The sequence below is a fragment of the Pinus tabuliformis genome, chromosome Q, assembly GCF_031772625.1.
Source record: "Pinus tabuliformis cultivar Carrire ecotype Pingquan chromosome Q, CPIR1, whole genome shotgun sequence".
Taxonomy (NCBI): Eukaryota; Viridiplantae; Streptophyta; class Pinopsida; order Pinales; family Pinaceae; genus Pinus; species Pinus tabuliformis.
In genome coordinates this window covers 1,017,755-1,044,592 of record NC_142296.1, presented here as the reverse complement: position 1 = coordinate 1,044,592, position 26,838 = coordinate 1,017,755, and the positions used below count along the sequence as shown (strand labels likewise).

Here is a 26,838-nt window from a genome sequence, read left to right as displayed (position 1 = left end):
GTTCACACGGTAACTCAGCTTCTACAGGTTCAGGTGCAGGCAGAAGGACAGCAGACAGACAGTCAGGAGTTCAAGCTCCTGATGATGATGAGGAGGAGGAGTTTCATTCTCCAATGGGAGAAGTATGCTCAGGGAAGAGGAAGCCTAAGTGGCTTCAGGACACCTTGAGAGATGCCACATCTGTTGCTGAGCCTAAGAGGCCGGTCAGAGAGAGTAGACCACCTGAGAGGTTTTGTAGCTATATGGCAATAGCTACCAGCGTCCTTAACTCTGAGCCTTCTAGCTATGAGGAGGCAGCTAGCCAGCAGGTCTGGAGAGAGGCCATGCAGGAGGAGTATTCTTCTATTGTGAAGAATGATGTTTGGGAGGTGGTGCCGAGGCCTGAGGGCAAATCCGTGGTTACTTCCAGATGGCTTTACAAGGTAAAGCATGCTGCAGATGGCAGCATTGAGAAATTCAAAGTGAGGTTTGTGGCTAGAGGGTTCTCCCAAGTAGAGGGAGTTGATTATGAGGAGACCTTTGCTCCCGTGGCTCGATATACTTCGATCTACTCCATTATATTGATAGCAGCAGAGATGGGTTGGAAGATCACCATATGGATGTGAAGACTTCATTTCTCAAAGGCTTCATACAAGAGGAGGTGTACATTGAGCAGCCACAGGGCTTTGAGGTGCATGGGAAGGAGTCCCATGTGTGCAGACTGAAGAAGGCCCTTTATGGCTTGAAGCAAGCTCCCAGAGCTTGGTACTCCATGATAGATACATACTTGCAGGGGATGGGTTTCACAAAGAGTGAGGCAGATCCGAACCTTTACTATATGGTGATAGGTGAGGAGCCTCTCATTCTGGTGTTGTATGTGGATGACTTGGTCATTATAGGTGTAGAGAGACTCGTAGAGCACTACAAGAGAGATCTTGCGGCGGAGTTTGAGATGAAGGAAATCGGCTTGATGCATTACTTTTTGGGTTTGGAGGTGTGGCAGGAGGAGAGGCATTTCTTCCTGGGGCAGGGGAAGTATATTGTGGACATCCTTGGCAGATTCCACATGGAGGATAGTAAACCCATGTCGGCACCGATAATCACCAACTGGAAGAAGCTTCATGCTTCGAATTCCGAGTTGGTGGATCCCACATTGTACAAGCAACTGATTGGTTCCTTGATGTATTTGGTCAACATTAGAACAGATATTTGTTTTGCAGTCAACACGATGAGTCAGTTTATGTGTGAGCCTAGGAAGGTTCACTGAGTGGCTGCAAAACACATTTTGTGGTACTTGCAAGGGATAGTGGATTATGGTCTGGACTACAGGCAGGGGGATGGAGTGAGATTGGCAGGTTATACTGATTCTGATTGGGTAGGTTGTGCTTCTGATAGGAAGAGCACTTCAGGGTGCTGTTTTGGGTTGGGTTCGGCAGTAGTTTCATGGTTCAGCCGGAAGCAGCAGTCAGTAGCATTGAATTCAGTGGAAGCAAAGTATATGGCAGCCAGTCTAGCTAGTTGTGAGACCATCTGGCTTCGCAAGATGTTGTTTGGCTTATTTGGTCAACCGTTGAAACCTTCAGCGATTTACTGTGATAATCAGAGTTGCATTAAACTCACGGAGAATCCAGTATTTCATGACAGGTCAAAGCATATCGGGATCAAATATCATTTCATCAGAGACTATGTTCAGAAGGGAGCTGTGAAGCTTGAGTATATTCCCACTAATGAGCAGGTTGCAGATATTCTTACCAAAGCCTTACCACAGGGCAAGCATGTCTACTTCAGAGACAAGATGGGTGTGGTGAGGAACACCTTCCTCGGTAAGAGGGAGTGTTGAAATTTGGTACCAGAGGACAGGTGGTTCCCTAAGGCTTTGATCTTTGGCCTAGGAAAAAGTGTCCAAAAGAATTTAATTTTTCTCCTAAAGTGACTTTATAATTTTTTAAAGTCAAATCTAATTTAAAAGTGACTTTAAGTGATAAAGTTACTAAAGTCTAATTTTAAAGTGACTTTAATAAAATCAATGTAAAATTAGAAAGGAAAAGTGACTTTGGACATAAATGACTAAGTGGGTCTTTATTAAAGTGGGGTGAATTAAAAAATAGAAAGTGAGATTTAAATGAGTATTTAATCTCAGCCCTAGATCTCAATCTATTTCAGCCATTGGATTTAGGAATTCCTCAAAAGTCACTTAGGATTAGATTAAAGGAGGGAAATGAGGAAAAGGTCATTAATTCTTTCATGAACAGATTGAGAGAATGAGAGCAAGAAAGCAAGGGAAATTTCTGGACAGTGAGAAGGAGGCAGCAGCTTGGTACACATTCCAAGGCAGTGTTTCAGCAAGTCCGTACAACTGAGTTAGCACACAGTGAAAGGCAGATTTTGGGCACGATTTTCTAAAAAAGTCGTAGAACAGTTTTGGTTCAGATTCCAAGGAGGCGTACAGCAAGTTAACACAGAAATCGAGGAGCAAAAAATTTGAAGTTTGCTGGCACGTTTTTCAAGGGAGGCCATACAGCAAGTGGCTGTACCTTAGCACGCTTTTCTAGGTAGAAATCTGTATAGCTGTATTGCTGTTTTTCTGCACATAAATCAAAGAAAACCATACAGCAGCATTTATGGCAGCGTGCACGCTTTTCTAGGTAGTCCGTATAACAGCATTTAAGGCTTAAATTTGGGCACAAAAATCGAAGAGGTCGTACAGCATTTTATTGCTGTTCTGTTTTGCTGTTTGTAAGTTTTTTTCAGTTGGCTATGAGGCACGGAAAACGAGATAAGTTGTAAAAGTTTGGTTGATGATTTTTTGATGAATATTTCTCTCTAAAAAAACATTTTCCATAAATAAGAAGGAGCTTTCGAATTGGTTTTCCCCAAGAGTTGTAGGGGGTTTTTCCAGGGTCACCTTGACCAAAAATCACTGTGTTTAAATGTATTAAATGGTTGTTTGTATGTGCTGATATTTCTTTAATATTTCCAATGTTTTCAGTAAAATTTATTTTCCAGTTGTTGATGTATGGATATGGAAAAGGCATTTAACTATTTTGGAAAAATAAAGTGAAACTGAAAACGCGAGGTGAGAAATAAGAAATTTCTACACGTATCTCAACCTTCATTGAAGTTATCGAGTTCTTAAAAATGAAACTGGATATTTGGATATTTTAATTAATCCATATGCTTTGTCATTTTTGTTATCTCGTTTAACTTTCTTTATACCATGTAGTTTTACATCCTTTCTTCACATTCATTTGCTGGATAATACATCCTCCATAGAAATTTTCATGAAAACTGATTGGTACTCGTATGAAAATAAAAATGATCATATTAAAATATGTGAGAATACTTTTGAGACACTGGAATATAAGGTTTGTATTGCAATACAATTGGAATCCAATGGTAAAGATAAGGTTTGTACGATTGGAATCCATAAAGAATAGGCAAGGGGCGTGTATTGCAAGATAACTGGAGTCCATGGGTAACGATAAGGTTCGTATGGGAAGACAATTGTAGTCCATGGGTTAGGAACAACGACGGGAGCGTGGCATTGCATGCCAAATGACTGTCTGTATCCTCGGAACGACGTGATAGAATCTCTTTCTTGGCGAGAAGAAATGAGAATTTATATGAATATAATAATAATTATCCAATCCTTTCTTCCTGGAACCAAGAGCCTTCCACCAGTCACGTGGGTCTGCAAAATTCGCTATCAATTCGTTGGAGACCGCCACCCGGCAGATATTATCATCTCACGGTGGCATTGGGTTTCATTTCCATCCATATTTCTTTCCCCTGTATTGACATTTCACTGCCCACGAAAGAAGAAAGATCAAGTAGTTTTTCGGGGTCGTTAAAATGCAAGGAGCTCACCCTCAAAAACCAGAGGCATCATCACCACCGTCATATATTTTCCTGGTAAGTAAGTGAATCTGCAGCAAATTATATTCATTTTAATACGTACCACCTGCACAAGCTCCTCGTATAGGACCAATCAATTATTTCCTCCCGGTAGATTTAATTTTGGTATTCAATACGTAGGTGCAACATTTGATTGAAAAATGTATGGTATTCAACATGGATCAACGAGAATGCGTAGAGGCGCTTTCAAAGCACGCCAATATCCAACCAATGATAACCATGACATGTAGGTTACTGCTTCACACAGAAATTGAACTCAAATCCTAGTTATTACGTTAGTTGCTTATTAATTGTAATTGTGAAGCAGTGTGGAATGAATTGAAGAAAGAAAACGAGGAGTTCTTCTCATCCTATCTGAAAAACCTGAAAAACAGAACTGAAGAAAATTATTGTAGCCCGGCGATGGCGGCCCAGCAGATAGAAAACCCAGCAGCTTCATTACGCCATGAGAGACTTCATCCAGATTAAAATCCTTCTGATTCATGCGACCGGGATTTTAAGATAATTAAATGATGCTAAGATAACAGAGATGTATAAATTATGTTAAGATAACAGGGATCCACGGCTCTTAGTTAAGAAGAAATCAGTTTTTACAAGGTAATTCAGAAATGTTGGTTTTTTCTTTTCTTTTTATAAATTTCTTTTAAATTAGTTGGATGAAACCAAGGATCTTGAAGACAAAATGGTTGTATGAATAACCATTTTGTGTCTATCAATGTGTAAGAGAAACATTTTTTTATTTAATAATAATAACCCTTTTATGTCCTTCTTTCTATTTAATAATAACCTTTTTATGTCCATCAATGTGTAAGTTAATATATTTTTTATTTCATAATAATTAATGTATTGAATTATTATTTTATGAAGATCTATAGTCTTGTTTGGATTCGACCATAAGACCTGTGGACTAAATTTTTTGATGTGTAATCTTTAATACAATAAGAAATTATTATTATTTATTTGATGAGGAATTAATTTGTATTTCTAAATTATTTCAGTGTTTTAAGGGATTTTTCTGATGTGTAGTATATTCACTGTTAAATGAAATTGTTGATGTAGTTTTCATGTATAATAAATTTACAGTCAAATAAAATTGTTAATTTAGATTTTTTTTATTTTCTTATGGTCATAGTTATTTAGGTTAAAATGATTTGTTTTTTTTTTCTTTTTAAACAGATTATTTTTTTGCCTTGAAAATCATAGAAATTCTTGCAAGATTTTGATAAAATCTGGCAGGGAGTTTTGTAAATCAGGGTTATAGCTGTCAAACTTCAAGATTTGGGTGCCCAAAGATTTTTGATGGAGCTGAATCCGCCTTAAAAAACATGAATCTGTTTCCACCATAGAAAACATGATTCAAACACCCCACCACTTTTCACTGATTCCTCCCCTTCAGCATCCTTCTTCTTTGTTTATCTATCCAAATAAACAATATTAATATTTAATATTAATATTAACATTAATATTAAATATTAATTAATTAATTAATTAATAAGAGGAGTAACAAATAAACCATATTAATATTTAATATTTAATATTAATGTTAATCAATTATTATTAATATTAACCATTAATAATAAATTACGAGAAATTATGGCTAATTACAATTTAATGGCTGAAAGCGGCATTTCCCACTATAAAACTGACTACGGTGGTCGTGAATTCTTTCTAAACCCTAGACCAGAATCACCACAGATGCCAATTATCCAATGTTTGTTGAGAGTTGATCTCAGTGCTTGAAGTTAATGCGGATGAACAAAGGGATATGCTATTATTTGAACTATTTTTCAAATAGATAAAATAAATCTGACTGGTTTGAAATTAACGACGTCATTAACAATTTAATAGAAATATTATATGGATCGGTTGTGAGGGTTGTTGATGGACAGAACCCAAGTTTTAGGACATGTTTGTGGAGAATTTGATATATGCCAAGATTTAGAACTATATCTTTGAAGGCTACTGCAAGAATCAGACAGCTTATTTGGAATTAACCAAGTCATCAAGTAATTAATAGAAATATTATATTGATCGGTTGTGAAGGCTCGTGATGGACTAACCCCTAACACGTTTTCGGAGAAGTTTGTGATAATACATGCAAGATTTAGAACATAAAATCAGACTTGAACATAAAAAGAAGTAATTTCTTGATAGCGTAGCATCCACCCTTTCCGAGTGTAGTGATTTACCTAGCGAGGATTCAAAAGTACCAGATGGAAGTAAGGTTTCCGAGTGAAGAAATCTGATGCATTGCAAAGCTCATTGAAGAGCCTTGGCAGCGGAGCAAAATTTGAGGTACAGATGGTAAATCTAAATGATTGATTGTTCAAGTGGATCGATGGTAAATCTAAACACTTCCAAACCTTGGCTTTTGTAATTTTTTAACAATGAAATATATTTGGGAATATTTGAAACTTAAATGTTAAGAATATTTTCATATTATTCATTTTTTTTTAGGTATAAAATTAAGAATATTCTCAAATCAATAAATCTAAATATTACATAATTTTACATATTTTAAAAAATGAAATTATTTAAGAGTAATTTTAATATAGATTAGACATTTTGATTTTAATTAAAAAAATAAATTGTATTGGCTATTATTATATTAATTAATATTAAAATTATATATTTATGTATATATGATGATGATTAAATAGTGAGGAAAATGTTTTGGAAATAAGAACGGATGTGACTTAACAAGTCAAAAAGGTTGGCAGTGGGGAAAATGTTTTGGAAATGAGAATGGATGTGAGTAAAAGCCAAACAATCTAAGGGAAAGTGTTTTTTATCCTAAACATTCTTCGTATCACAAAGGTGAACAATTCTTTCCTCCCAAAGTGTTTTAGGAATAGACCAACGTTCTGCTTCACTTCAAAGCTCATGAAAATGAGTTCTTATCTTTACAATGTTCATTTTCTTATTGGATAATTTTTGTTAGCCAGAGTGGAGTTTATCACCTCATTATAATACCTTAGCTTGTTTTTTCCCTCTAGTTCCTAAGATCATTCCATAACTTATCTTTAAATTTAGAAGTAATAATATTTTTAATATTATCATTATTCTCCAAGATGATCTCTTACTTTATCCACCAATAGTTAGGCCAACACTAGGTGTCCTTATACCATTTTGACTTAAACTAAAAGTAAAATTTTAACTATATATTAAATAAATGAGATATTTAAAAATATAAAGATTAAATACAACACCATTAATTATATATATATATATAATTACTAAAATACAAAACCAAAATTAATTTAAAAAAAAAAACTTCGTTTATATCATCCATTAGAAGCATACATCTAACATCTTTTTTTAAGCTTCGTTTATATCATCCATTACAAATATACATCATCAAATGGGCTAAGTCTTCACATTAAAGAGATTTTGTAGGGCAAAACTCTTTGGAAATGGGGAAATTCGATCCATAATTTCATTAAATAGAAAGAGAAAATATTTTAGGCCTTTTAAAAATATATTTGTATTACTGATGTTAATGTAATATTGATAAGTAATACTAAAATAATATTAGCATAATTGAAATGATGTGATTAAGTAATATTATCATCATTTAAGTTTATAAGGAGTAAGTAATAGTATGATAATTTAAGTTCACATGGTGTAAGTAATAGTATGATAATTTAAGTCCATGAAGTGTAGATTAGATAGTGACAGGATGTTTTGTTATGGCATCTCATAGAGAAAAGTCATTAATTTGAAACTCCATGGGAAAAATTCCATCCATGCTAAGAATTGGTGTGGCCTAAGCCAAATGCAATCCCCGAATGATTTTGACAACTTGGATGCCTCTAGGTTGTAGCTACTCAAAATATAGGTTAGGCATGCCAGTCATCTCAAGGCTCATATAACCTAGCACACACAAAAAATAATATAATAAATTAACTTTAAACGAAAAAAATGGTAAAAATGGTAAAAAGGGGAAAGGAGGAGAAGGACAAAATATTGACATAGCCGAAAGGCACCACTTTGACATTACTAACTTAACCACATAATAAGTAGTAGCATGATAGTATAACTATGGATGAAAGAAAGAAGAGAGGCAAGATAATAACATAGGATGAAAGAAAGAAAATGTTATGAAACCAGCTCACAAAAAGATAGAAAAAAGAGATAAACGCCTTAGAATTCAACCTCTTCGAGGGGGAAAACTCCTTTGCATTACACAAATGAACAATTCTTGGATGATACAAATGACAAGACCTCCTTTCTATATATAGGAGTCTAAGGGGCCATAATATAATCAGAGTCGGCATAACAATAATAATGTAAGGGCACGATAATAACAATAGTGGGCTTCTATGGGGCAAAATAATAACAATATGGGGACTACATGGGAACAACAATATAATAAAGGGGTTGTACTAATAACAATAAGGGGTTATAGTAGTAGTATAGGGACCTAACATGCCTCTCTCCTTCAAAAAGTGTTGTCCTCAACGCTTGAGTAGTTCTTGATGCTTCTATATAAATTCTTGTCCTCCCATGTGGAATCTTCAACGGGTAAGTTCTTCCACTTGATGAGATACTCTGAAATTGATCTATTTCATAATTGTCGATTTCTCGGTTCTGTGACTGCTTCAGGTTCCATTATGATTTTTCCTTCCTTGTCAAGTTCTTGCAATACTATTTGAACTGGGATCTTCCGCAAATTGTGAATGAGTTCCCACTCCTTTGGCCATATGGATATCTATAAGGCCTAATGTTTGAATGAACACTTCTTGGAATCAAATGCATAGCATGATCATGATCACGAATAGGTGGGAGGCCTTTGGGAGTCTCAAATACGTCAGAATGATTGTCCAAAACGTTTTGGAGATTTGGATAAATACATGATTTCGATGTGGGATCTTCTAGTGAACATAATTTTGTAATTATGCCTCGTTTTTCTTTATTTAGAAGCTTTGTCATGTTGTTATAGTTGATTATCTTTCCAGGTTTCCCTTTGATACCCCTCAATTCAACTTCCTTTCCTTCCCAAAAAAATTTCAAGAAAAGTTCTTGAAAATTAAAAGCTATCGTACCTAAAGATTGTAGCCATTGGACTCCTAGTAAAACATCAACACCACCCATTGGAATGGAAAGCATTGGGCTATTCAATACATATTCTCCCATGGATAGCTTGATATTATGGCACTTTCCAGAGCAATTTATGGTTCCTGCACTTGCAACTGATCTAAGAGATTTTTCTTATAGATGTATTAAAGAATCACATGCATCAATTGTAGCTTAACCATAGAAATTTAATGTGCACATGAGAGAAGAGGAAGAAACACATAAAACATTAAAGAAGACAAGAAGCTTGATAACGGAGTTCGTCCCTCTTGGACTACGTCTTCGGGCCTTGCTCGATCAATGGGGAGGCCTTCATTCATTAAATGGCATGAGGAAAAGAAATACAATCATCAGTTACAAAAAGGAGTCTTATACCTCCATTCTATAAAATGGCTGAGAAATGGGGAGCTCCGTTGCAGAAACTAGCATCACCATTGAATTCCTGTCGCCGAGAGGTGAAAAATCAATATAAAACTTGCCCAATTCTGACACTGGACCAAAATAGACCCCCTTGGAAAATATGCTCAAGCAAGGTTCCACCCCCTGTTCCAGCGCTACTCAAGGTTCCGCCACCTGCAGTCTCAAAATCCGTGCTCGCTCTCCTCTGTCCCATACTGAACAAAAATATAAGTTTTTATATGATGGCTTGAGCGGAGTTTTCAAAACTAGACCGTTGGGCGCATTGGTATAAATGTCAAGTGGTTAGGAAGGGGTCAGGTGGTCAAACCTCGCTCCTCCCTTTTTTTAATTGTTTGTTATTAACATAACATTTTTTTTTTACAATCGGCGGGCGAAGATCATTAAATAGTCATTTTTGGAGGCGGGTCCGCCAGCCCCAGTGGCCAACTCCCCCTCCATACTCCCGTGGCTCTGTATTAATGCGGTTGTTGCACGTAGTGTGGCGGTGGTGGGCGACAAGGTTGGCAGCCCGTGCCCACCGTTATTGTTTATAGTATATGGTTGTGGTGGAGGGGCGACGAGGTTGACAGCCCACGCCCCACCACATATAACAAGTTTGTTGCATGGTTTCGGGGTGGCGGGGTCATGGTCATCCACCCCAATATTTTAATATATATATATATATATATATATATATATATATATATATATATATATATATATATATATATATATATATATATATATATATATATTTTGGTTATGACTGTTGGGAAGGCCGGTGAGGGTGGTGGCCCGTCAGCCTATTTTTTATATTTTTTTTATTTTTAATAACCATCCCGTCGTTTCTCAAAATTTCGAATCTGGGCCAAAGGAGACAAATTAACTGGGCAACAAATTTTCCCGAAATCTGGCCCATGTTAGTTGAAATCTGGTGGCCGGGTTTGGTCAAAATTGCATCTCCTTTAAGCCTACCACATGGGTAAGTCAACCCTCAACTTTGATTGCTTCTATCTTCTCCATACGGACTCGGATTGGAGCGTCGTTCACACCGTTGGAATCGGGGTGACGAGCACTTCGATCTGATGTCAAGTTAATTGTCTATCTGCCACTTTGCATTTTGAGCCTTTTCATGCTTCTGGTGTCTCGAGATCCACCTGGATCAATCCTCCCCACTAAAGAGCTTTTGGACCCCAAAAGCATTTACACTTATCATGTTGTTTCAATCCACACTTTCAATCACTCGTACGAGAAATTGGTACATTCTTGCAATCATTCACCCTACATATGACTCAACAATCCCTCCTTGCCAAGAGTTCATAGCACACACTCATTGGCCAAGGATGATCTGAAAATGGGGCACTTAGGCTTCTTGTCTAACTTACAAGAACCTCTCCCACTTCCATAGCTTTAAATATTCCCAAGTCTTAATGATTAACCTGTGCAGAATTAAATATGTGCTTGAAAATATGGGTGCATGCTTATGTTTGTCTTAAATTGTTTATGTGCTTTTAAAATATGTTGTTTGTGCTGATATGTAAAGACATAAAATAGTAAATAAAGCAGCAGAGACAATGCAGCAACAAAACACACACAGAACAACAATATTAATTTGGAGTTCACCCAAAACTCTTGGGCTACGTCTTCGTGAGCTCTACTCAACTCGACTAAGCTCTTTGGGATTATGGCAAAGTCCTTTTTACAAGCTCTTGGCTCAACTCCACTATTTTACATAGAAACAATGGGTTTAGACACCATTTTATCCCTGGCTCTTGAAGCTCTCAACTTTCTGGCTCTCGACTCTCGGCTATGGCTCTGGCTCTGGCTCTTGGCTCTAGCTCTAGCTCTGGCACTTCGGCTCTAGCTTCTTTGGCTCTCTGTCAATTTAAAGCTCTCTGGCTTTTCCACTTGAACTCCAAGTGACTCCCTTGGTTGTTCTGCGCTTCGGCTTTTACTTTCTGTGCTGCTTGTTTTTGTTTCTGTTCTCTTTCACCTTAGCCTCCTGCTTTGGCTTTGCTTTCTGTGCTCCTGTCTCAGCACTGCCTATGCTCGGTTTCAGCAACAACTCTAACAACCCCTTTCTGTCTTTCTATGGCTTTTAGCCAATCGGCACTGTTTGTTCATTTCCCCTCCTCGGGCTCTCTGGCTCCTGGCCTCTGTCCATTCGAATCCCCCTCTGAGCATTAGCAATCATTGCCAAACACCTTCAGGGATAGTGGCCACCTGTTCTGCAACAGAAGGGACCATCATTGCGTTGAAAAGCCCAAAAATAGTGTTCTCGGCTTACATAGGAAAATACACTAAACACGGGAAAATCCGCAAAAGCTCTTTCTTTCGGATTTAAAATATCCATAAATCCACACTATTTTCCTATTGGGTCTGCCTTGAATCGTTATCGCATATCGCAAATGCCCATGTTTAATGGTTTCCCTTTGTATTTTAACAATACATTAAACATTGAAAAAATCTCGTAAAATGGCTTATATAGGACTTAAGAAAATTATGCAGTGGCATTTAAAAACCCTTTCGGGTCTGGTCACATTGCATCGACGCATATATATATGTGTGTGTGTGTGTGTGTGTGTGTGTGTGTGTGGTCCCGCCCCATCATATGACTTCAATGCGATATTGCGATGCGACTTGTCGCAATCGCGTATCTCATGGACCCGAGGTTCTTTGCATATGGCATCGCCAATTATGATTCACCGATATCAGCAATCGCGATATCGCTCGGTGCAGGGTCCCACCTCAAGCCCCATGGCATGGCCACCGCCGATGCCAATCTGCCGATATCGGCGATCGGCATATCGCTCGGCCCAGTCTCGCCTTTATGTTATATGTGCATGTGCCTTCCTCCGACCCGATTTATCGGAGGTCGTAAATCGGGGGTGCTTCCTCTTTTCACATAAATCCGCTCTTTTCCCTGGTCCGATGCGATTTCCCTTTTGAAGGGTTTTTTGCCATTATTAAAGGATTTTGCCTCTTTTCTAAGGAACAAAGGGCATCTTCTTTGAGTGATAACTTCTGCATCCTAAGTCCATTTTTGCCCATTCAAGTTGTAGTAGATTCAAAATGAGACGATCTCTGCAATGGGGCTAGTTCCAAGAACTTCCTTGGACTTTCATTTTTCCTCAGTGAGGAACACCTAGACTTAGGAGTCTATCCAAAATCCATTTTGGATCAAAGGATTACATAAAAAGTAATTAATGCCTCAAATACTAATAAGGGAAGGCCACAATATCATCATTGCGTCTTGAAGTGATGGGAAACACACCATCATTTTTACATTTACTTACAACGTATGATTTACAATGGTGGCCATAACAAGCTACTACCCCTAAAAAAACCAACTTAATAAAGCAGACCACCATGAATGGGGTGGATTCATTTGTTGAACATGTTCACCTTTCGGCTCCTCTAGTGATGTTTCCAGAGCATGGAGCATCGGACACGTGGTTTGTTGGTGTCCCTCTTTGTTGCAATGACTACAATGATTCTTTTTCCTCCAAACTTTCGAGGCTGCCTTGGGGCGCTTTCCCCTGGTGTTCCTTCGATAAGTGTTCATGGAGCCCTCACTATCGCTGGACTGTGAGGAAGGAATTTCATCGTCTGTTGTTGGCTGGTTACTAGATGTATTGGAGCTTTCCCCCATTTCCTTTCTGGTGTATTTGAGTCCTTCATGATGCGGCAACTCCTTGACTTCAATGGGGTTTATGATCCCTTGGCCTTTGATGTCGAGGCCCTTTCCTTGATAGCCCATTTTCTTCAATAGTTTGGATCCAATCCTTGTAGTATGTTTTTCAAAAGCATCAAATTCATTATTATGAAAATCATATGAGATCGGAGAATCACTTTTTACCTCAAGATAGCTATGTTGCAGCTTTTCTAAGGCCTCATCCTTGGCTTGCAACTGGCGTACTAATCTTTGTTTTTCTTCCCTTGCCTCCTGTAGAAGCCTCCTTAGCTCAACATTCTTTGCTTGGATGTGGTGGTTGATCTCCTCAAGTTCTTGGAGTTTTGCTGCGGGGAGTGCCCTTGTCATTATGTCGGTTTAAATCCTTGATTCATTTCCGGAATTAGACCCAAAATCTATGGGTTCTCCTGCCACGATCGCAAGGGCGGCAAACTTCGTCTCATCGTCGGAATCAGACCCCAAGTCAATGGGCCTACCTCATGCGAATCCTACAGATGTGACCTTCTCATCTTCCTCTGACTCGTAATCTTGGCCTTGCTGCACAATGGTGATGGACTTCTGCTTCCCCTTTCGGTCATTCCTCTTAGGTCTCAGCTCAGGGTGCAGCTTCTAGCAATTCTCTACGTCATGCCCCTCTTTCTCACAATATGTACAAGTGGGCTTTTCTCCCCTTCTCTTGGTTGTCGCGGTTCTCTTTGAGTGGTCATCTTGTCCATGTGTTCCCCTGTTTTCCAGATGAATGGCCTTTACACTGGTTGAGTCAATGGTAGTAGGTTCAAACAATAATAAGGAATGTATAATGTAACTATGTAATGATCCAATATACTTAGTTACTACTTCAGGTGAGTCAAGTGCAATGCCCAAATTAAGTGCCTATTTTTTAAACTCCTTGGTAAAGCTTTCAACATCCTGATCTCTACCCTGCCTTAAGTATTGCCACTCCATTAAGGCTTTTTTCTTATAACCCAAGGGCTAAAATTGTTCCTTTAATGCAGAAATGAAACTAGGCCATGAGGAAGGAAGACTACCCACACTCTTATTGCTTCACAATTTTCTCTCCCACCAGACGAGAGTGGTGCCACTCAGCTGAAGAGAGGCCAACTGAATCTTTGCCTCGTCCTCTGTGATCTGTTGAATCCTGCAGTAAATCTCAATCTGCCTAATCCACTTATTAAGCTTCTCTGCATTACTTTCACCGTTAGACATGGGAAGATCAAATTTTACATATAATTTAAAGAAAGGTTTCTTATGTGCATCCCTTGAATTTCTATGATGATGGTGATGGGAGGAAGAAGAACTTTCACTCATGGAAGGAGAAGGAGGTGGATCTCCTCCATCATCTCCGTGCACTGAACCTTGTCCTTCTGGAGCTTTTTTCTCTACACTCTCAAGTTTTTCAAGTCTTGAGAACAACTTCTCAACACGATCTGCCATCGTGTATAAAGTCTTGCAGAAGTTTACCTCTTCTTCATAACGAGCCTTTTCATCTGCCATGTTTCTCCTTCGATGTGCACGCCCCGCTTCGGGATCGAAATACTTTAGTTTCCCTTCGCCACTTCAGAGCCTGTTCCTTATTAGCATACAAACATGCAATTCACATCTAAAAAGACCTACTCTGATACCACTTGATCCAAGATCTCTTTCTTATAGATGTATTAAAGAATCACATGCATCAATTGCAACTTAACCATAGAAATTTAATGTGCACATGAGAGAAGAGGAAGAAACACATAAAACATTAAGAAGACAAGAAGCTTGATAATGGAGTTCATCCCTCTTGGACTACATCTCCGGGCCTTTCTCGATCAATGGGGATGCCTTCATTCATTAAATGGCATGAGGAAAAGAAATATAATCATCAGTCACAAAAAGGAGCCTTATACCTCCATTCGGTAAAATGGCTGAGAAATGGGGAGCTCTGTTGCAGAAACTAGCATCACCATTGAATTCCTGTCGCCGAGAGGTGCAAAATCGATATAAAACTTGCCCAATTCTAACACTGGACCAAAACTGACCCCCTGGAAAATGTGCTCAGGCAAGGTTCCACCCCCTGTTCCAGCTCTGCTCAAGGTTCTGCCACCTACAGTGTCAAAATCCGTGCCCGCCCTCCTTTGTCCCGTATTGAGAAAAAATATAAGTTTTTATATGATGGCTTGGGTGGAGTTTTCAAAACTAGACCATTGGGCGCATTGGTATAAATGTCAAGTGGTTAGGGAGGGGTCGGGTGGTCAAACCCCACCCCTCCCTTTTTTTTAACTGTTTTTTATTAACATAACAATTTTTTTTTTACAATTGGTGGGCGGAGATCATTAAATGGTCATTTTGGGAGGCAGGTCCGCCGGCCCTGGTGGCCAACTCCCCCTCCATACTCTCGTGGCTCTGTATTAATGCGGTCATTGCACGTAGTGTGGTGGTGGTGGGTGACGGGGTTGGCAACCTGCGCTAACCGTTATTGTTTATAGTATATGGTTGTGGTGGAGGGGCGACGAGGTTGACAACCCGCGCCCCACCACATATAACAAGTTTGTTGTATGGTTCCAAGGTGGTGGGGTCATGGCCGTCCACCCCACTATTTCAATACGTTTTTTTTTTGTTATGACTGTTGGGAAGGCCAGCGGGGGTGGTGGCCCATCAGCCTAATTTTTTATATTTTTTTTGTTTTTAATAACCATCATATCGTTTCTCAAAATTTCAAATCTGGGCCGAAGGAGACAAATTAATCGGGCCACAAATTTGTTCGGAATCTGGCCCATGTTGGCCGGAATCCGGTGGCCGGGTTTGGTCAAAATTTCATCTCCTTTAAGCCTACCACATGGGTAAGTCAACCCTCAACTTTGACTGCTTCTATATTCTCCATACGGACGCAGATTGGAGCGTCGTTCACACCGTTGGAATCGGGGTGACGAGCACTTCGATTTGATGTCAAGTTAATTGTCTTTTTGCCACTTTGAATTTTGAGCCTTTTCATGCTTCTGCTGTCTCAAGATCCACCTAGATCAGCAACCATCACTTGACACTCTGGTGCTGGATATAGGAAGCAATTCAATTCCTTGGCTATCTTACAATGAATAAAATTATGGAGGTATTTTCATTTGTATTGTCTAGGAAAATTGTGTTTAATTCTTATTGTGGATTATTTTTATTTTGTTTCTATATTTCCATGTTTGTAGCTAAGATTATTCACACAAATTTTTTTATTGCAATAGATTTTTCTTGCACAAATAACTAGCATAGCATATTAAATCCAAGAGACGCACAAAACATTTCTTAGCACTTGGATTGAGTAACTCCTAGTGGTTTATATTATAGCTCAAAATGTCACATTTTTAGTCCTCCATAGCTCAAAGTGGTACCCCTTGGGTCCATTAGGGAAAGGCATCAACATGGAGACCAGAATGCAGAAAATGGTCCATGGAAACCCTACAAAGACTAAGGTTTTTCCCCTTCAACACACCTAAAACACTAGAAAAGAGAGTTGTTAGGACAAACAATGCTCATGTTGGATTGCCAACGAGAGTTGAAGAGCTCAAAAACTCTTCAATTACATAGAAAAAGAGAGTTGAAGCGATAATGCAAGTGGATAAGAGCATAAAAGGTCAAAGTTGATCAAATCTAAAAGATAAGGATGAAAGGACCATATCAAATATGGTTAAAAAAACGTTTGCATATATTTGATCACTCCTCCAAGCCATCTATAAAAGAAATTCTCTCTATGCAACAAAAAGGAGAAAATTTCATACAATGAAATGTTATCAGATTAAGGACCTATGTTCCCCTTATGATATGTTGCAGAATATCCTGTGCCTTCATAGTGAGTTGTGGTGAATGGATGGATAAAGGATTTGGGACTATGAAAGGAGCAATTTCTATACACCTTCAAGGGATAATGAAAACATCTTCTTTTTCCTTCAAGGAACATATTTTTCTCTAATGTTAATTGTGTTTGTTTTGGGGATTTATGTCGGTAATGTTAATGGGTATTGCATGAGAATAGATATTGTGGCTGTTATTTTTGTGTGTAGATAATAGGTGCAGTAAACTCAGGAGCAAATATCTCTTAAGAAACTACCACTAGCATCACCAAACATCTACCTTCTGGAATAAGGTGCACATCTAATCTCTCTCTTGTTTATTTCATTAAATTCATGTGTGTGATATGTCAAGGGTTAAGTATGTCGGAAACTTGTTGTCTAGATAGGCCCTTGGTAGGCATGTGGGTTTAAAGTACCTTGTCATTGCAAGGGAATTTTTTATAACAGGATTGGCGACTCCACGGGGAGTCCAAGTGGATCCTTTTTGTAGTCTTTGTTTGTTTATTCAATGGATTTTTTTTTTTTTCTCACTTCTAAGCAGTCATTAGGAGTCTTCGGGGAAAAAATTGAATCACTATGCTTGAAAAAACTTCAGAACAAAGCCAAAACCCCTTCAACTCTCCTCTGCAGTCACAAAAAATTCTTGTTGGCCTCACCAATGCTCTATTGTGTACTATTCCAGAGAATTTGTTTTCCTCTTCAACTATATGTTCTCGCAGACAAAGTGTTGAAGCACTCATTCAAGAGATTTGATAGGGTTTTCTCGATTTTTCTTGAACTGATAAGATCCTAGGGTTGGGCCATTTTGACATCTAGTTTCCTTGGTTGCCTTCTCAGTTAAACACTCTCAAATCCACTTCAAATAAGTGGATTTTCCATATTGTGTAAGGTTTTTTAAACCTCTTGGGCTTGATTCCCATCAATGACATTGAAGGTTAGGTATTTCTTTATCACCATTGTCATGTAACCCTCTTAGTTTTCAATCTAATTTTAAATGTGTTATAATCTCTTAATCCTTTATTTGATGCATGCTTGGATGCAAATAGGGTCTTAGTTTTTGGGTGTGCATTTCCTTGTTTCTTTTGAATTTTTCACTAGGTGATTGTATCTTTTTATTCTAATCTATCAATGCATGTCAAAGTGACAAAGGAGAGTGTTATGAGGATTGTTTCCATGTTGCATTGTAAAATATATAACTCCCTCATAGACAAAATTCGTCGAAAGTAAAAGTTGCATGTGCATATTCTACATATATTTCTTTCAAACAATTCATCACACCATTTCAATTTCACTCCATATACCCCTTGACATAAAAAACAACCACTAAAATCAATGCTTAATAAAATTGATGAGAGATATTTTCATTTCTTTCATAGCACACCAACATTATCTTAAGTTTTTAGGGACTTGGAATAGGTTAACGAGGTGAAATTTCCAAGGCTATAAAAACAAACACTAGAATATTGAGTTAGGGAGTGTAAATATAGTTACAATAAAATGTTTCCTCGGAAGCCCTTCTGACACAAGGGTCAAACACAAGGTCACATCAGGGCCAGTGGAGTGATCTAACCTATTTCACTTGGTTTTAGTGGCGTGGTCTACACGCATACAAGGGCCTCCTTTGGGAGTTGTGGGTTCGATACCCTTCCTTTGTGTGTGGACACAACTAATGACTGTCCCCCCAGGTTGATTTGTTGTAGGTGGTAACCGTTGTGCCCATAATCTTGGGGACCTAACATAAGTTATGGTGAGTGGGATGTACTTGCTATAACTAGGACAAATGTTGGTCAGTACTTACTTAGATCCCGCAGAGGATGTGCATACATAATTAAGGGTACTTGCACTGGGCATTGAGACTTTAAGTAAGAGGCCAATGTAATTGCCCCAATCATATTTTTACATCTGACTTGGTCCTTAATCAACCAAGCTCCCACTGAGGGAAGATCCCTCTAATCTATTAGTTTACATGCTTGCTCCTTATATTTGATAGGTGTATGTTGTTTGGTCATATCTAGTAGCCTTTAGTGTCTTTTACTTCATAGTTTTTGTGTACATTATTTGTAGACACCATGGTTGGGATTATTTTGTGTCATCCTCGTCATCTTTAAGGCTTTTCTCCTAATGAGGATGGTCCACTTCCCCATAGACGTAGGCGTAACCCTACCACTACCATAAATATACCTGCTTCAGGGGCCACTTTGGGTGATATTTAAAGGCTCAAACCTTTATTTCGTGAAGTGGTTGATGAAATTCCTCCACCTCATTCTCATTCCTCGTGAATCATATTCTATCACCCATCTTCTTAGGTGGGGGTGTATACTTGACTAGATCTTTCCATTTACACGCTACTTACCAAGAGTATATTGTGGCTAATGTCACTTCGATGGAAAAGCCTAATAAGTCCACACTTGGTGTCACTAGAGGTGTTCTTAAGAAAACTTACATGCCCTATTCCACTGCCATAGGGCCTTTCCACACCACCTCTACTGATATTTTCTTCTCTTTTTGGAAAAACATCATGAGATCCCATCTCCCTCCATTTAGTACATCCACTATGGGTACCTTCACATCGGCAACCACACTTCCTCCATTCACTTTTGGCAAAGTCTCTAGTTCCACTACGAGTAGCATACCCACATCACATGTAGGAGGTTGTGCCCATTTATGCATCTACAGGACCCTCTATTGGTCCTAGCATGTTTGTAGGTAGTTCATTCACACCTAATGTTGGATTTACATTTGATTGGAATAACTAGGTCCATGTCATTCCCTAGCATAGCTAGGGGCACTTAAATTTCTAGTGGGTTCACATTTCCTTGGGGTAATCAATCATTAAGGGGCTTTACTTTTCAAGGGAACATTCAATTTCCTTGGAATGTCCAAGCGGCTAGGGGAAATATACCTAGTACTATCTTTAATCCTTTGGGTACCAACCCATTTGTTAAACCTTTTGGTTTAGGATGATTTCCTCTTGGCACACCCTTTGGTCTTAGAGGTCAACAACCTTTTAGGATTTTTTTTTTCCATTGACGGAATTTCCCCTAGGGGAACTAACCTTTACAATACACACCCACTACACACCTATAAATTGTAGCTAACTCCTCCAGTCACCCCAGTTCCTCGAGCATCCCTTCCACCTAGGTCATGGGGGTCACAGGAGACAACATCCACCTAGGTCATGGGGGTCACCACCTCCTCTGCAATCATTGTTCAACTCACCCTTCGTGGAAACCCTTGCATTACCTTATATTTCAAAGTTAATGAGTGATCTAATCAAGCATAACCCTATATGGATGACAGTCCCACCTAAATTGTTAGCTGACATTCCTAAGTTTGATGGTAAACCTAGTGAAGACCTTGTATCTCACATCACCACTTACAACCTATGGTACTTGTCTAACTATTTCATGATGTTAGCATCAGGTTGTGCCTTTTCTAACAGACTCTTACCGATGGTGTTGCCAAATGGTACATTTATTTAGAAATCATTTCTTATGATAACTTTATTTCTTTAGCACAATCCTTTGTTAACCATTATGAATTACCTATTAGGTATGAAACTAGAAATAATATACTCACTAAATTCATTAGGATAACTCCTCCTGCATCTATGATCAAATCCATGAGTGGAGGCGGAGATGAAGCTTATTCAAAACAAAATTTCTTGATGAGTTAGTACATGAGTGGTTTACCAAGTCTCTCTTGCCTAGAATTACTAAAGATGTAGCCAAGATAGGAACCCAAAGTAAGGAACAAGTCGTCATGTGTGTCCACCAATTTGACTTGATCTATTCCCAAGTGGGTACTCTTTATGAAATCGTTCCTAGCACTCCTTGGTCATCGAATGATTATCAAAACAAAATATCAAATCCCACGCATATGGTGTGTTGAGGTTTGTATCCTAAGGAAACATGGGCTATAATCCTTAATAGCCACTTAGATGAGCCAAATGAACATATATTCTAGTGCCCCATTTTTTAATCCTACCACTCAAACACAACACTCTTTTTCAAACCTCTGAGGTGAATTTTGTGCAATACACACCTTCGAAGAATCGTCAACAACCTGGAGGAAAAAAGGAGAAAAACAATTCCAATAAAACTTCACACATTGAATAAGGAGCACCTTAAACCCAAGAGACCATTGGAGGAGGCACGAAAGACAAAAATAAAATGAATCTTTCTCATTACAAGATCTATAGAGAGGACCATATTTCTCATGAGTGTCCATGAATGGATGAGATCCATCGTTACTTCTCACAGCAAAACACTGCTCACTAGCCTGCAATATTAAAAAATCCATTTTTGGCCTAGAAATTTCATATGGTTGTGAACCTCCACGTCCTCAGCGAGGGGTGAGAGGGGAAAATTCTTCCAATAATGCCTAATCATCCACGCAATATATATTTATAGTGGAAAACCAATCCATGTCACAACTAGAGCACACAATTATGAGAATCATGAGTGGTACTTCCATATCAGAACCTGTTATTCTACTCAACCGAATGGTCTTATTAATTTTTATATACCATTGTTGAGCACTATGTTGAATCCTCCTAAAGGTGCACTTCATAATCCTACACATCATCCTAATGCAAGGGTTGTTCACAACTATAGCATTGTCAAGGATCTGGCACAAGCACTTGTTGTTATGTTTGCACTTGAATTTTTGCAAAGTTTCCCCATGCAATGCAAAACACGTCTAACTACCATTGGTGTACCAGATCCCTTAGATTCAAATATCATCACCTTTGATCCATATTCATGGAAGCCACTTCTTCCACATCATATATCCTTCAAGATCATGGTCCGCGTCTTTCGATGGCATGTTCAATAGATAGTCTTGGACAAAGGGACATCTACTTATATTATGCCATCGAAGTGTTGGAAAGATCTAGGATCACTAACTTTTTCACTGCCTAAGTATGCATTAAAGGCATTTGATGGGCATACTTTGAACCCTTAAGGGGTTTTTCCTACTTTTCCTATTAAGCTCAGGATTAAAATAATATCAATGAAAGTTAAGGTCACTGATGCCCCTTTAGACTATAACTTATTTCTCAATCAAAGTTGGATTTATCCCATGAATTTTATTATTTCATTTGTCTTCTATGTCATGATGTTCTCCCCGTTAGGGTAAAATAGTCACTATCAACCAATTGACCTTTTTCAAGCCCAACTTGTGTTTTCATGATAGCCAATCGGTTCCTTTTGTAGGATATGTCCCTTCTACTTTTGAAAGTATTGGAGTATGGATGTTCAAAGACTCTTCATTAATGGGCACCTTCCCCCTTGCTCCACCTGACCCAACTCCATCTACTTCAACCATTAACATGTTCTCTTTTATCAGTAATGGACCTATTGGAATTCCTAATCCTTGGGTGGCGTCTATGGAAGATAAATTTCATGGGGACACAATGCCACCTCTTGTGGAAGTTATTTCCTCATCTCTCATCTTGAAGGAACCTGTCAACACTAGTCAGAAGCTCCATCTTAATATGGAATATGATCAGGATACTTTTCCTACATGGGTTGTCACTGTATTAGTTTAACATGACTCCCTTGATATTAAGTTTCATTTAGAAAAGGCCATATTAGAGGTCATGGCTTCACATGATAAGCCAAGGGATATTATGCTTCGTGATGCCTCTGCTCTCCCAAATTTATAAATGTTATAGCTTGGAAATCAATACCTTGAATTAGGCTAGGGGCATTTCCTGAGTCATCCAACGAAGTACCACACATGGATTTAGTCAAGTCTAGGATTTCTAGCACTGGACTATTCATCAAATTATCAACTCCCATATCCCCCATCAACAAATTCCTTATACCCTCTTTGTGTCTTGATCACCATCATCAAGGAGTTGTCTTAGCTTATGAGACCATTCGTCCTTTGTGTCCTCAAGTAATTCCTTATAATGTTATGGTTCTAAGCTATCCCTAGAATCATCAACCTTTAGGAATGTGGAAATTCAATTAGATGTTTCATGGCCCCATCATGGTGTGACATATGTTCCCAACAATTGCACATGAGTTCATATATGTCAATTGGAATCCTTGGCATGTGCCCAAAAGTGGACACCACATTGCATAACCTATATAATTACATCATGCTTTGTATATATGTATATAATACATCATCAAAACCTAAAAATAATATTAATACATAAAAATCAGTAAAAAAATACCATATTTCATCGTGAATTGAGGTATACTTTTAACACCGGCATATAGGGTTAGGATCCACATCAATCTTTCCACTACATTTTTGACATTCCCCATACCACTTCAGTGTTCCTTAGGTCCCACCCTAAAAGGTTGTGACATTAACCATGCATTTTTTCACATCTTAACATATGTGATAGAGTCTATCCTTCATGGGTTCCCAAGAATAGCACCCACTTTTTGTTCACGTGCACATGCTATGTTCATTTGTAAGTCTAGGGATCCTCTTTAGATCATGCTATGACATCAAAATTGATCCTCATGCGTCTATTTGTCTATTATTTCTTGTCATCTATCACCCTTATAGGGGGTCCCCACACTTCTTATCATTTCTTTCGGTCGCTTATGCCTATGGTCTTCAATGTCTTGTTGTAGGCTATCATAACACTACTTTCTTTCATCATGCTTTCCATCCTTGTATCCACGCTTTACCACTCGCCTTTGCATTAGTCTTGCCTCCATCTTGAAACTCATCTCACCCTTTCAGATAGATCGTTGCGATGAGTAGATTTCCATTACTAAACACTTTTCCATTACCTCTTGCTTTACTTAGGTTGGTTCCATCAGCCTCAAAACTAGATGTACATTGTTATACCACTTATCCATCTCAAACAAGCTTTATTTTGGTTCTCTTTTCATACTCGTTAAATCATGAAAATCTCGAGCTTATTTTTCCATATTTTCACATTATTAAACTACTTAAAAATGTTGAGTTCCTTTGGTTATGTCCTAGTAATTAGTTGAGATTAAAGTCAGAAAATATTCTCAAATCTCATTTTCGTTAAATCATGAGAAATACACGTGTACTTTTATCACTTTTTGACCTCGCTAAAAAAAATAATGAAAAGAAGACATTATTCTGAGTATTCTTTTACCTATTTTTTAGGCTCATTAAAACTAAATGAAAAAGACACGATCAACCTCACTTGTCTTCTTTCTCGTGCTCGTTAAACAATGAAGGGTAAAATCTATACAAAAATGGAAAGGGGGGAGAATCTATTATTCTTTGTTTTATCATTACTCTTGCCAATTTCCCTTGAACATGGCACTTATTTGAGTTATCCTCTTACAGTTGGTCTTTGTCTTGCTTTAGAGCCACACCATCAGCATGAGTTGAGTCATTATATTATTGAGTCAATATCTCACCCAATTGGTTACCATTCCAGTTTCTAGGTTGTGGTGATGCCTCTTGTGTCATTATTTTGTTTGTATGGTACTCTTCAATACAAGCTGCCAAGTTCACATTTGCGTCATGTTGTTACATGTTGAAGGGAATTCCTAGTCTGATTCGTTCATCTACAATACCATTCTACCATTTGTATCAACCATCCTTGTGACAATTGTGCATTCATTCTTCATCTACTACCATCTTGGTGTCAAATTTGTGTTGAATGATGGGGTGATCCCGGATCTTTTCACTTCAAAGATGCATACAAAATTTCTTTTGAAAGGGCATGTATCCATAAGATGCATACACATAAAGGAAGCAGAAATAAACAAAAACTGTGAGGAGCAAAGACACAAACAAAGTTGATAACAGAGTTCACCCAGTGTGGGTTACGTCTCCAAGCCCTGCTCTATGTGGGGGAGGCCTCTTTTAATGATCTTTAGCAAAATCAAATTACATGCATGTACAAAAGACACCTTATACCTCCACTTACAGGGATGGCCTGAAAAATGGACACCTATGTTGAAGAAATGGACTGCAACATTGAATTCTTGGCGAAACATCGTGAAATATGATTGTAAACTTGACCCCTTTCTGCTTCATTCAAAGTCTGGACCTCCGAGAATATCAAAGATTCCCCAAATATTCCTTCTCATGGTTTGACTGGAATTAGGTTGGTCATATGAAGAATCTAGTCACACCATCACGTTCCTTGTGAAAAACTGAGAAGAATGAGTATAAAGTTGGTCTGGGTCTGAAACTGTCTATTTTGGGCCCATAGGGAATCTCAAAGATTCCTCAAGATTCCATAAATATTTTGTTCTGCAAGCTAGCTGAAATTTCGCTGCTCAGATCAGAAAACCAATCATGATATCAGACTCCTGACGAAATTCGGGTTCGTTTGAGTATAAACTTAGCATGAATTTGACATTGTGAAAGTTTGGCCCCAAGGGAATCTAAAAATTCAACACTGATTATGCATAAGAATATTCCCTGGAAAAATATTTCCTCAAAATTCATGCCCCTCCTGGTTGCGGTTTCACTCTTGGTTCTAGAGTTCGGTACTCTCTCTGTTCGGCTTTATCCCCACATGACATGTGAATGAGCAGTTTAAATATGTGCGGTCAGGCAATTATTACAAAGTCAAGCTTTGTGTATTGTTGGTAGGTATCAAAAATAAGCTAGTTGAAAGTTGAGTTTAATTATTGTTATCCCCACATTTAATGTATAGTTAAAAATTTATTTAACGCAACTTGGCATACCATAATATATTTCCTTGGGTTTTATTTTAAAAACTTTATGGTTAATATCTTATTAAATCAACATATGCCCTCATTACATCTTGTTTGACCTATATATATGGTTTTAACCTCCATGTATAATAGTTTGTCCCTCAATTCATTTTAATAGCATGTGACTTATGGTTATCTTTATAACCATAATGTTTATTATGATAACGATTTTTGTAATTATTTTTATTATTATTTTTATTTATTTTGTATAATAGTTTGTCCCTTAATTCATTTTAATAGCATGTGACTTATGGTTATTTTTATAACCATCATGTTTATTATGATAACGATTTTTGTAATTATTTTTATTATTATTTTTATTTATTTTGTTTTATATATATATATATATATATATATATATATATGTTTTTTTATGGCTAGAAGACCAATGTTGGAGTGTCACATGTCACTAGTAAATTGTCAATCAGATACCACATAAGCATAGTGGGTCTCATTTTCCTATGTATCTTGCAAACTTTTGAGGGTGATAAGTTGGTCATACATACTCATATTGAGGTGTCATTCGTGCCATTGGAATTAGGACGTTGAGCTCTATGTTTTGTTCCTAGCTTTGATGAAATATGAAAACTTTTATTTTTGAGCTTTTCCAAGGCCACCTTTGATCATTGAGTGTTTCTGGAGCCACTTGGATCATTCCTCCCCACTGAGGAGCTTTTGATCCTCCAAATTCATGAACATAATCTACAATTTGTTTTGCTCCATTTTTTGTACAACGAGTGCCATGACAGGCCACACTTCCTTCTCCTTATCATTTTTTCTTTAGAGCCATAAGTGATGAACCGACATCTGCATTCTCTACAAACCTATAGTACAATATTTTCAAACTACATGTTCAATTATATGACCAATCATGACCCAAGCATCTGCATATTTGCCAAGAGTTTATAACACACACTCTTTGGTCAAGTGTAAATCATAATAGAAACCAATATACCAACTATCAACAAAAAGAGGTAAAAATGTCATCATGTTGCTTACATAAGTGATGGAAAACACATCATCACTTTTACAATCATTTCACAACATATGATTACAATAATATGGCCACGACAAGCTAATATATCCAATAAAATCATCCCTCACTCAACAAAGTGAATGGGTCATCTCCCTGCGATTGATTCGCTTGATGAACATCTTTACTAGCTAGTTCCTTCATATCTGCTTTTTGGTCATGAAGTATCTAACATATGGCTCTCTCAAGCCCATCCTTATTGTAGTGACTACATTGATTCTTTCTCCTCCAAACTTTCTAGACCGT

General features: G+C 37.9%; 1 protein-coding gene across 1 annotated transcript; it reads left to right on the top strand.

Annotated features, from left to right (window-relative positions):
* Positions 1-3,737: 3,737 nt before the first annotated feature.
* On the top strand, positions 3,738-4,659 carry LOC149217964 (uncharacterized). Its single transcript, XM_089382321.1, has 3 exons — positions 3,738-3,891; positions 4,015-4,120; positions 4,202-4,659. The coding sequence occupies exons 1-3, from the start codon at positions 3,832-3,834 to the stop codon at positions 4,360-4,362; spliced, it is 327 nt and encodes a 108-aa protein (XP_089238447.1). The 5' UTR covers positions 3,738-3,831; the 3' UTR covers positions 4,363-4,659.
* The last annotated feature ends 22,179 nt before the right edge of the window (positions 4,660-26,838 follow it).

Coding starts and splice junctions, on each gene's coding strand:
- LOC149217964 (XM_089382321.1), top strand. CDS start 3,832: ATGCAAGGAGCTCACCCTCAAAAACCAGAGGCATCATCACCACCGTCA. Junction 3,892..4,014: donor CACCGTCATATATTTTCCTG/GTAAGTAAGTGA, acceptor TTCAATACGTAG/GTGCAACATTTGATTGAAAA. Junction 4,121..4,201: donor ACCAATGATAACCATGACAT/GTAGGTTACTGC, acceptor ATTGTGAAGCAG/TGTGGAATGAATTGAAGAAA.